The 12,042-nt window shown below is 42.5% G+C and overlaps 1 protein-coding gene across 17 annotated transcripts in view; it reads right to left on the bottom strand.

Moving 5' to 3' along the window:
* ptprfa (protein tyrosine phosphatase receptor type Fa) overlaps nucleotides 1-12,042 on the bottom strand; it is a 370,993-nt gene that overhangs the window by 86,934 nt on the left and 272,017 nt on the right. For all 17 annotated transcript variants that reach the window (XM_045687724.1, XM_045687725.1, XM_045687723.1 and 14 more), the window contains one exon: nucleotides 7,022-7,215. In XM_045687724.1, coding sequence (XP_045543680.1) covers nucleotides 7,022-7,215 — 194 coding nt within the window. The remainder of the gene's footprint in view (nucleotides 1-7,021; nucleotides 7,216-12,042) is intronic.

Genomic DNA, 12,042 nt, shown 5'->3' with positions numbered 1-12,042 from the left:
AAATTCTACAACCACCTAAAAGGAAGCGATTCCCAAACCTTCCATAACAAAGCCATCACCTACAGAGAAATGAACCTAGAGAAGAGCCCCCTAGCTGGTCCTGGGGCTCTGTTCACAAACACAAACACACCCCACAGAGCCCCAGGACAGCAACACAATTAGACCCAACCAAATAATGAGAAAACAAAAAGAGAATTACTCTCTGGAAATAATTTACCACAAAACTGCGCAAACTGGAATGCTATTTGGAACTAAACAGAGAGTACACAGTGGCAGAATACCTGACCACTGTGACTGACCCAAATTTAAGGAATGATTTGACTATGTACAGACTCAATGAGCATAGCCTTGCTATTGAGAAAGGCCGCCGTAGGCAGACCTGGCTCTCAAGAGAAGACAGGCTATGTGCACACTGCCCACAAAATGAGGTGGAAACTGAGCAGCACTTCCTAACCTCCTGCCAAATGTATGACCATATTAGAGACACATATTTCCCTCAGATTACACCGACCCACAAAGAATTCGAAAACAAATCCAATTTTGATAAACTCCCATATATATCTATTGGGTAAAATACCACAGTGTGCCATCACAGCAGCAAGATTTGTGACCTGTTGCCATAAGAAAAGGGCAACCAGTGAAGAACAAACACCATCGTAAATACAACCCATATTTATGCTTATTTATTTTCCCTTGTTGCAACACTGTACATAGCCATAATATGACATTTGAAATGTGTATTTCTATATTCCTTTGAAACTTTTGTAAGTGTAATGTTTACAGTAAATTTTTTATTGTTTATTTCACTTTTGTTTATTATCTATTTCACTTGCTTTGGCAATATTTGTCCCATGCCAATAAAGCCCTTTGAATTGACCTGAAAGGAGAAAGAGAGAAGGAGAGAGAGGGGAGTCAGGTATAAACATGAATTGTAAAGGTGTCGTAAAGCACTGGGCTGGGAGTTGGCAGGCAATTAAACCTTTATGTTCCATAGAGTCTCTAACCTCCACGGCCAATCATTTGATATGGTGGAATTTACTCTGTCATTAAGGCTTTTGTCATAAGCATGACAAAGAGAGCAGTAATCCAAGCATGCATGCTGTTCTAAAGAGATGACCCACAGCCACAGTAAAACGGCTAGGGGAATTTTAAAGCTTCCGTCAACTGAAAAACAACACACTACTTAGCCTATAGTGATCACAGCTTACAGTGTAGCTAATGTGTTAGTTTCTCTCTCACTGAAATGCTGTTCTCTCTCTATGTCTATAGTGATCACAGCTTACAGTCTAGCTAATGTGTTAGTTTCTCTCTCACTGAAATGCTGTTATCTCTCTATGTCTATAGTGATCACAGCTTACAGTCTAGCTAATGTGTTAGTTTCTCTCTCACTGAAATGCTGTTATCTCTCTATGCCTATAGTGATCACAGCTTACAGTCTAGCTAATGTGTTAGTTTCTCTCTCACTGAAATGCTGTTCTCTCTCTATGTCTATAGTGATCACAGCTTACAGTCTAGCTAATGTGTTAGTTTCTCTCTCACTGAAATGCTGTTATCTCTCTATGTCTATAGTGATCACAGCTTACAGTCTAGCTGATGTGTTAGTTTCTCTCTCACTGAAATGCTGTTCTCTCTCTATGTCTATAGTGATCACAGCTTACAGTCTAGCTGATGTGTTAGTTTCTCTCTCACTGAAATGCTGTTCTCTCTCTATGTCTATAGTGATCACAGCTTACAGTCTAGCTGATGTGTTAGTTTCTCTCTCACTGAAATGCTGTTCTCTCTCTATGTCTATAGTGATCACAGCTTATAATTTTGCTAATATGTTTCTCTGCAACAAGCTCATTTCAATTCAATTCAAAGGGCTTTATTGGCATGGGAAACATATGTTTACATTGCCAAAGCAAGTGAAATACATCTTAACAAAGTTACCAATCTCTGTCCTTGGGTGTGTAACGTTGTATAAGCGACCGAGGGGAATGGTGATGGCCTCTTTCAAACAGATTTAGTTCCCAGGCTTCATCAGTAGCAGGAGCCAGAGAGACTGTTTTTCATGGGGCTGACAAGGACGTGGGTGCCATAAACATGGGCACAGCCGGCCACCGTGGACTGGGGAGCTCTGCTCTGGCATTAAGACCTGAGCCTGGCAAAACAGCCCACTTAAAGTGATTCAGCACTGCACCAGGGACGGAATCCATCCATCACAGAGAAGAGTGTGATGTATATACGACAGACCGAGAGAGATCCAACAGATCCGACAATATGTATTTGTGTGTGTTGCATATACAACAGAGACCCAATGACATACAGCCTAATATAGATGGATCCTCATCCTCCAAGTATTATTTAATTACCCTTATTTTACTCCTTCCTCCTCCTCCTCCCTACCAAATCAGGCCATATGTACTGTATGTATAGCAGATCAGAGCAACAGCCCATGGGCTCTGTGGGGTCTGTTAGTGAGTGTGTATAGCAGATCAGAGCAACAGCCCATGGGCTCTGTGGGGTCTGTTTGTGTTTGTAGGTGGTGGCTTTGTTATGGAAGGTTTGGGAATCCCTTCCTTTTAGGTCTGTGTGACATTCTAATGCAGAGGACTAAGGAAACTACTGCAGACTATTTATTGATTCTAATATGAAAACACTCCACTGGTTTGGCAAGAGACATTTAATAAGAAACATTACAAATAAAAACGGACCAATCTCTATGAATAAAAGTAGAAGGAAAAAAACTCTCCAAAATCAATTTGTGTGATGGTCAATCTGAGTTGTGAGAGGAGTGTGTGTGTGTGTGTGTGTGTGTGTGTCTGCATGCATGTGTGTGTTGCTCCATAGGGGAGAGTGGGGTAAGTTGAGCCATTACTCCGTCAAGGGAAATTTCATATTGTTTCTAACAAAGATATCTACATATATTTCAGGATGTGTATCCCTGGAAATAATCAGAATTCATTTAAACATTGCAGTTTTGAGAACATAGCTTGTCCATAAAAAGTGTTCTCTTGGCACAACGTAGACTGGGAATGGGGTAAATTGAGGCCAGGACAGGGTAAGTTAAGGCGCCTACACATTTCTGTACTGAATAAATATTACCACTACCATTTTAAAACCATGAATATCTTTATTTCCCAAACACAATTCAACACAATCACAATCTGTTGTCTTTTGATAATGTTAAGCATCTTTTAACACCTAACACCTACAATTACAGACACTTTGTACTTTTTTAAACACTTTTAACATAGGCCAGGTCCTGTTGATACCTCATATCCCAGCAAAAATGCCTTTCATTATGCCTGGGAAGAAAACACTTCAATTTGCTCAACCATTGGCTCAAACATTGGCTCAACCATTGGCTCAACTTACCCCAAGACAAACATTTTGACTATATTAGCTCACACAGCTACAAGGATGTACTTTCATGCAAGGCTGAGGACCTCATAATATTAATGTAGCTTAAATATATCCCAACTGACGTATAAAACAATCTTAAAAATATCTACTTTGGTTTAGATACAAGCATCACAAAACCTCAAAGACAATACATTTATTTGACTCGGTGAAAATCTGCTTTTTGGTCTTAACTTGCTTACCACTTTTTCCCATGTGGTTTCTTCCTTCACACACTCCATGAAATTATGACCTCTTCTTAAATATTTGGTCAAATTATTAATTTTGTGTATGGTTTCCTAAAAACAAGGATGGTTCAACTTATTCCTTTGGCTCAACTTACCCCACTCTCCCCTACTGTACGTGTAGAGTCACTTTCATCACTATCGCCAGATGAGCCTTCAAGACAGTCCCCTGAAAAACACATCCACTCACAGGGATACTGTATGTATGTGTGCATATGTGTGTGTGTGAAAGTCCATGTGTGTGCAAGACCATGTGTGTGCAAGTCCATGTGTGTGCACGCGTGTTCGCTCCCGTGTGTGTCATTGCCTGTATCTGTGAGTCATAAATGTGGTAGGGGGATGAAGAGGCAGAAGCCTTTATCAAGCCCTGCTTCTTGCCCAGATAAGACAGGAATGCACCTCATGAAGGAAATCAGAGGTGAGACATCTCTCGGAGAGAGAAAAAACCAAACAATGTGAAATGACCGGAACGATCGGCCTCACACCACAAAAGTCTACATGACTTTTCAGCTTGGCCAAGGAGTGGTGCAGTGTGTGTGTGTGTGTGTGTGTGTGTGTGTGTGTGTGTGTGTGTGTGTGTGTGTGTGTGTGTGTGTGTGTGTGTGTGTGTGTGTGTGTGTGTGTGTCGAAGGAGTGGGGCATCACAGAGACCAGATACAGCAGCCATCAAGGAACAGAGATTTGAGAAGTAGTCTTTAGGTGGCTGTCTGATAGCAAGGTCACAGAAAAATGGTTGGTCAACAGCAGTCTGTTGGAACCAGTCTGATGTCGCGATAGCTCACGTTCTGTTTAACAATGACGTAAAAAGAAACATGAGCACAGTCTGCTTGACCCGGCTATACCAATTATTTCAGCTTTTTAACTAAACAAGTGTTTAAAGGGTCAGTCTGCAATTAGAAAAACAACAGCCCAGCTGTCGTGCCACGTACTAATCGCACACTGCAGATTTAAGGTGCACAAGCAGAGTATCCCACATTCACAGCACACCAATACCAATACCAGTGATGTGGATAATACAGTAGATTTGCCTGAGCGAACCGCTGTAAAACAGCAGCAGAATCAGACATGTTGTCTAGTGAATTGTCTCGCTGAACATCTCATCACACCTCCATACCTACCGTGTCAGCTAGGCTTGCCTGCAGCTATCTGAGGAAAATGGCATGGCGTGCTACCACTGATAAGCTGAGAAGCTGGAAGAGGGTTTGACACTGTGTGCTTCAGAGAGAAGGAAGGCATGCTCCCACAAGCTAATACCAGGAGAACACCTTGTACCTACACCCTCTCCCTACCGTACCTCACACGGAAAACTACAACATTATAAAACGACTAGAGATCTTCCTACAGTATATTCCTAATACAACTAGAGAGAGGGAGAGAACCAGAGAGATTATATATACACTACCGTTCAAAAGTTTGGGGTAACTTAGAAATGTCCTTGTTTTTGAAAGAAAAACAATTTTTCTGTCCATTAAAATAACATCAAAATAATCAGAAATACGGTGTAGACATTGTTAATGTTGTAAATGACTATTGTAGCTGGAAACGGCAGATTTTTAATGGAATATCTACATAGGCGTACAGAGGTTCATTATCAGCAACCATCACTCCTGTGTTCCAAATGTTTCTTTTTTTTCTCTTCTTCTTTTGTGTTATTGACTGTACGTTTGTTTATGTGTAACTCTGTGTTGTTGTTTTTGTCGATTTTTGTGTTAGCTAATCCAAGTTTATCATTTTAAAAGGCTAATTGATCATTAGAAAACCCTTTTGCAATTCTGTTAGCACAGCTGAAAACTGTTGTTCTCATTAAAGAAGCAATAAAACTGGCCTTCTTTAGACTAGTTGAGTATCTGGAGCATAAAGATTTGTGGGTTCGATTGCAGGCTCAAAATGGCCAGAAACAAAGACTTTCTTCTGAAACTCGTCAGTCTATTCTTGTTCTGAGAAATGAAGGCTATTCCATGCGAGAAATTGCCAAGAAACTGAAGATCTCTTACAATGCTGTGTACTACTCCCTTCACAGAACAGAGCAAAGTGGCTTAACCAGAATAGAAAGAGGAGTTTTAGATGCACCCATCACAACTGAGCAAGAGGACAAGTATATTAGAGTGTTTCTTGTTTGAGAAACAGTCGTCATTTTGAGCATGTAATCGAACCCACAAATGCTGATGCTCCAGATACTCAACTAGTCTAAAGAAGGCCAGTTTTATTGCTTCTTTAATTAGCACAAAAGTTTTCAGCTGTGCTAACATAATTGCAAAAGGGTTTTCTAATGATCATTTAGCCTTTTAAAATGATAAACTTTGATTAGCTAACACAACGTGCCATTGGAACACAGGAGTGATGGTTGCTGATAATGGGCCTCTGTACGCCTATATAGATATTCCATTAAAAAGCAGCCATTGTCTACACTGTATTTCTGATCAATTTGATGTTATTTTAATGGACAAAAAATGTGCTTTTCTTTCAAAAACAAGGACATTTCTAAGTGATCCCAAACTTTTGAACGGTAGTGTGTGTGTGTGTGTGTGTGTGTGTGTGTGTGTGTGTGTGTGTGTGTGTGTGTGTGTGTGTGTGTGTGTGTGTGTGTGTGTGTGTGTATTCCTTATCAGGATTATGTTTATGCAGTTTATATTCTTAATTTATGATTACTACAACAAGATGGTGAAAAACCCAAGCAACAATATAAAATGGAATAACAAGGCAGTGAATTTACATTCTCAATTACATAAAAGGCAGGAAACTCCAAATTCATATCTAAATATAAAATCACCCAATATATTTTCATCAGCAGCCTAGCTAGAGACTGAACACAGTTATTATGGTCTTTTCCTCCCTGCCTTATTCCACTGAAGAGGAAATGGAGAAGGGAGGATTTGTTCACTGGTTTTTAAAGGCACATACACAGAGGACATAAACAGGACCTTTTCAGTCATGTTAAGAGGAGTAATTAACTAATCATAGTGATTGATTACCATTCTCTGCCACTGACAGAGAGTAACAGTTATTACCTACTGAGCAAAATCCATCTCCCCAGTTCTCCATTCTGAGTGACGGAAAACTGTGAGGTGAATCTTTGAAAGTTGGAGAGACCTGGGTTCTTTGAGCGTTTGCTTGAGTCTTCCTGGAGTGCCAAATGGGCAGGCTAGCTCAATCAAGCACAGCTTAAGTATTCATTTGGTTTGCAGTTAAAGTATTAGAAAGATTTCAAATACCATTTGAACCAAGGTCTGACTGGGACATTGGAGAGGGAGATGAAGGTGAGGGAGATTGGGATATACAGTACATTATGTGTGGTACTGAGTTAGTTGGTGTCATCCAGTAGTGGCAACAGACAGTACCTGTGCCTCAGGTAGTATGTGTAGGACTGAGCGAGCTGAGTGGCAGTGGGACAGTACCTGTGCCTCAGGTAGGGAGACATCCATGATGTTGGGCTGGCCTCGTGGCTCTCCATTCTCCAGTCGCGAGTAGACCACCTGATACCCTCTGATCTGGCCATGCTGCTTCACCTGGAGGGGGGGCTTCCACGTCACCCTCAGGGCTGTGGAGTTCAGGACATCAGCCTCCACCTTCCTGGGAGGAGCTCCAGGCACTGGGGAGAGAGGGTAATAAGTAACAGAGTTTAGGTAACAATTGAGGTTAGGTAACAAGTTGAGCTTCAATTCTGACTGAGGGATACAGCTAGGCTTAAAACCTTACAGATAGGGTATGTGCCCAAAATGGCATCCTCTTTTAGATGCACCCATAGAATCATGGAAGATGACCAACCAAGCCTGTTCCAAACGCAGTGCTCTATAGCTAGCTGGATCTCTATCAGAATGGCATCAAAGCTTCATCCGCAGCTGAGCTACTTTTGAAGGTTAGATCAATCAAAGTGTCTCATGTGGTCCCTTAGAGGGGGACGTTGACTGCTGGGTTGAGTGGCCAAACTTTATGCTTCATGGCAGAGGAAGAGCAGAGCTGCTATTGAAACAAGCTTATTACGAGCCCCTCCAGGATGCATGGTCAGCTACAAGGGAAACTTTCCATTAATCCAAATATGACTTCAATAAAAATGAGAGGATATAGCGTGGCTTGGTAATGATAGCCAATAGGAAGCAGCGGAGGTAGCGTGGCTTGGTAATGATAGCCAATAGGATGCAGCAGAGAGTAAGAAGGAGAAGAAGGAAGTTAAGTGGTACAGGTTATAAAGGCCTGTATTAAGAGATCAATGTACAGATATAAGCAGATTGTTAGTGTAGTAGTCTACGCAACACAACGCCACATAGCGGAGAGGGAAGGCTCAGTATCTGCCAGTCAGCACTATGCACAGCAGCTCTGCTAATTGAAACCATTTAACCTCATAATACATCTGCAAGCTTCCAGAATCCTGCAGAATCAGAAGAGGAAAAATCAATATGGCTGTTGTATTAACAGATAAACACAAAGCCCAGGTCTGCATCCCAAATCACACCCTATTCCCTATATAGTTCACTACTTGTCAAAAGTAGTCTACTATGTAGGCAATATAGTGCCATTTACAATGCATACCAGGCCTGTGTAAAATGGAAGAGGTACATAAGCAGAGAAGCCCAGCATGTATACACTCACATACTGTACACATGATGCTGTTGAAGTCTTTGAGGTTTGGTCTTCAAAGGTTTCAATCCAGAGAACTGCTGGGTTTAATTAGTACTTGCTGGTTTCAAACTGAACCAAAAGTGATGTCACAATGGACCCTATTGATGTCACAATGGACCCTATTGTTTTAAAACAACACAGACTATCATCTTTCAGTGTTGGGGATGTTAGAGATGGACTGGGCTGTTGGACTCAAACTGCGGCCAGCAGCGATTGTCTTTCTTCCCTCCATCTCTCTCTCTGTATCGCTTTCCTCATGTCTCCCTCCCTCTCCCTCTCTCCATCTCTCCATCTCTCAGCCTCTCCCTCCTTCTGCCCCCCCCCCACCCCACCCCTCTCTCTTTCGCCATTGCTCCCTGGCTGTCTGATTCTCATCAGAGAAAGAGCTCCCACTCCCTCCCATGGAGTCTCCATGGAAACCTTGTTGCAGAGATGGAGTGGGTTCATGCCAGGTTCTCTTGTTTCTAAAACGTACCCTCTACTCATGCCACTTGGCTGAAGTTGCTAATGCACTTTTTCCAGAATCCCACTGTGTGAAGGCAATCAAGCTCATATAATGTGCTTGTCAGCTCAGGGCAGTGGGAAAGCTATTCAGCTGGTCATTTAATAAAGATCTCAAAGAGAACTGAATGTATAGTCCTAGTCAGTTGGGGGGGGCCTTAACCCAGTGTGGCAGAGGACATGGAACCCCTGGAGTTCCTCAAATAACCATTGCTTGTCAATGGTTCATATTTGCACCTTTGGTTAGTTGAGAGGTTCTTGCGGAAACCTTTAATGGTTCAATGTCGTAACGGGTTCCTGGAGGAACCCTGGAGTGGAGGCATGGCTTAGTAGGGGTGTGACTTTAAGATATATATTTTTTGGCCACCGTTAAGAGTAAAAGTCATTTCCGTTAATTTGTTCTGTTGTATTGTCATCACATGTTAAGGTTGAACACTGACAGCTTAGTAGCTTCAATGAGGTTCACAGAGGTGTATGAGTTCTTCGAATTGGAATAGTTACCACTTAATTACTGTATGTAATCATAAATGTTACGATTATTAATATTATATTCAAATATGTAATGTCCATAAATATTCAAGGAACATTTTACTTTGAGGAGTACAAACTTAACATGATGAAAACGAATGACATTTACGCTAACAGGTGACCAAAAATAACTATCTGAAAGTCAAGCCTCCAAAAAGCCACAACTTCAATCTGATAGGCTGCCACCTCTACAATATATTATTAAGAAGGTTTAAAATGTAACCCCTCTCATCAGAAAAAGGTAATGCTTTGAACCTTTACACAGGGGTTCCTCAAAGACCCTTTTCAGAGGGGTTCCTTGAGGAACCTTTTTCAGCTGTTTTTTCCAGGCACCTTTACTTTTAAGAGTGTACAGACAAGGCAGACAGACAACTGCAGCTCCCAGCACACAACACAGCTGACATGAGAGACAGCCCAGCATTATACTGTAAATACCTCACCATCAGGGATATACAGATGGATCTCAATAATTATAGGCTGACAGATTGGCTTAATTTTAGTTTATTAAAACAACTCAATTGTGAGCCAGAGGCTCAGCCTTCAAGGCCCAGCGCGCCCTAACCACAGTGTCAGAGCAAATGAGACTTCACTGTGATTGGACAGGGAATCAGGCAGGCAGATCTGTGGGTGCTGCTGTGCTGTGGCGGTGGGGGGATCATTGGTGATAGAGTGAGATCGAGGATGGAGAGACAGAGAGAGAGAGAGAGAGAGAGAGAGAGAGAAAGAGAGAGGGTAGAGGGAGAGAGGTGAGAGAGAGAGGGGAGAGAGAGGGGACAGAGAGCGTGAATGGAGAGAGGGGAGAGAGAGAAAGTGGAGAGAGAGAGGGGGAGAAAGAAAAGGGAAAGAGAGAGGGAGGAGAGATAGAGAGGACACCGAGGGATACAGCAGAGGATGCTGCTGCACTGAGAAATGGACAGATGTTGGAAAAATGCAGTGGGTGTGTAGAGAAAACATTTAGCAGAGAGAGAGGGGGAGAAAGAGATGGAGATAGTGAGAAAGAGGGAGACAGAGGGTGAGAGAGAGATCGAGATAATTAAACAGGAGCAAGAGAGAGCAAGCGAGGGAGGGAGAAAGAGGGAGGGAAAAAGATGGGAGAGAGAGAGATGGAGAGAGAGAGGGAGAGGGAGATGGAGAGAGAGGGGGTGAAAGAGAGAGAGAGGGATAGAGAAAGAGGGAAAGAGATAGAGCGAGAAAGACATAGAGAAGGAGAGAGAGAAAGGGATGAGATAGAGGGAGATGAGGAGAGAGGGAGCCAGAGAGAGAGGTGACACAGTCAAGGTTATTGGATGTGATTGAGTGGGAGAGGAACAGCGTGCTTAACTAAAAACAATGCTTTGCTTCTGCTTGTCTCTTGCGAAGGCATTATTGTCTGTTTCTAGTCTTTATATGAAAGCCCTAACTGCCCCGGTGAGACAAAGAAAAACAGAGAAGGGAAGAGAGAGAGAAAGATAGAGAGATGGAGATAATAAAATAAAGAGAAGAAACCCTGCTACACCAGCTATATATGTCCATGTAGCTCTTTGACCAGATGTACTGTATGTAGATCTGGGAAAGAGCAGCTTCTCCCAGAGTGCAAAACAAATAAGAACAAATAGAAATATATTATAGCGAGAGTAGCCAAATAGCCATAACGATCCCTGAGACAGGTCTCATACTTGGAAAAATAGACGCAGACAATTCAAACACAACTAAGGCACCTGGGAATCAAATTAATCCAGACAATTAATCCAGACAATGGAGAAGCCTAACATAATTAAAACGGAAGGGAAAAAGAGGGAGGCAGGAAAGAGGGAAGGTGAGAAGAGAAGGAAAGAGGGGAAGAGAGGGATGCAGGAAGATGTCAAGAGCACAGGCCATCTTCATTTGTTAGTTGTGGTCACCACAGACGGCTGGAGAAAAAAGCTGAAAAACTGTTTATCAGATGGAGAAAAAGACGACATTAGGAAAAGCTCCGGTCCACACACTGTGCTAACGGACGAACAGCTAGAGAACGAAGAAGAAGAGGGATGGGCTCTACAGCTCTGCACACTATGCTGCCATAGGTCTTAAGCCTCTCCTGGACTTATCCGCTGATACTTTGATTTTCTCCAGTGGCTCAGGAAAATAGCCTATTGCTCTCAAGGTTACGATGTGGTGGATTGAGTCTTGACAAAACAGATGGAACCCCTTGCAAGGATTTATTGTAATAGTGTCTTAAGTCTTAGAGACCACAGGCGCTGGACCGTGCCGCTGTGACACTGTGAGGCGGTATACTCTGCATGCGTCCAAAATGACACCCTATTCCCTATTTAGTTAACTACTTTTGACCAGAGACCCAGAGGGAATAGGTTGCAATTTTAGGACGTCAGTTATAAACACACAGAGCATTCCATTTTATTAATGTCAGTAATAAACACAGCGTGCTCGTTTGTTGAGCTGACCATCGTTTTGTGCTAGCCTACCATGCACAGGCCATTTAGCCACTCTGCATGCCACAGCGCCTCAGACCAGACCTCAAAACTGTTATCTACAGTATGTGAGAAGATGGAGCCTGTCAGACTCAGGCTCCTCTCCAGACAACACAGACTGCCCAGCCCGCTGCCGAGTTAGAGAAATGACAGCATACTCAGAAACAGGATAAAAAGCAGAGACAGGCCGTTAGAAAGAGTAGAGCAGCAGGAGGAAGTAGCATTAGAAGAGTAGTAGTAGAAGAAGAATCCCGGTGCAGGGTTAGTGTCAGTAGTAGTAACAGTAGTAGTAGTGGTAACAGTAGTAGTAGTAGTAGTAGTAG

This window comes from Salmo salar, chromosome ssa10, assembly GCF_905237065.1.
Source record: "Salmo salar chromosome ssa10, Ssal_v3.1, whole genome shotgun sequence".
NCBI classification, from domain to species: Eukaryota; Metazoa; Chordata; class Actinopteri; order Salmoniformes; family Salmonidae; genus Salmo; species Salmo salar.
The sequence above is the reverse complement of the archived record's forward strand: the minus strand, read 5'-3'. Positions and strand labels throughout refer to the sequence as shown.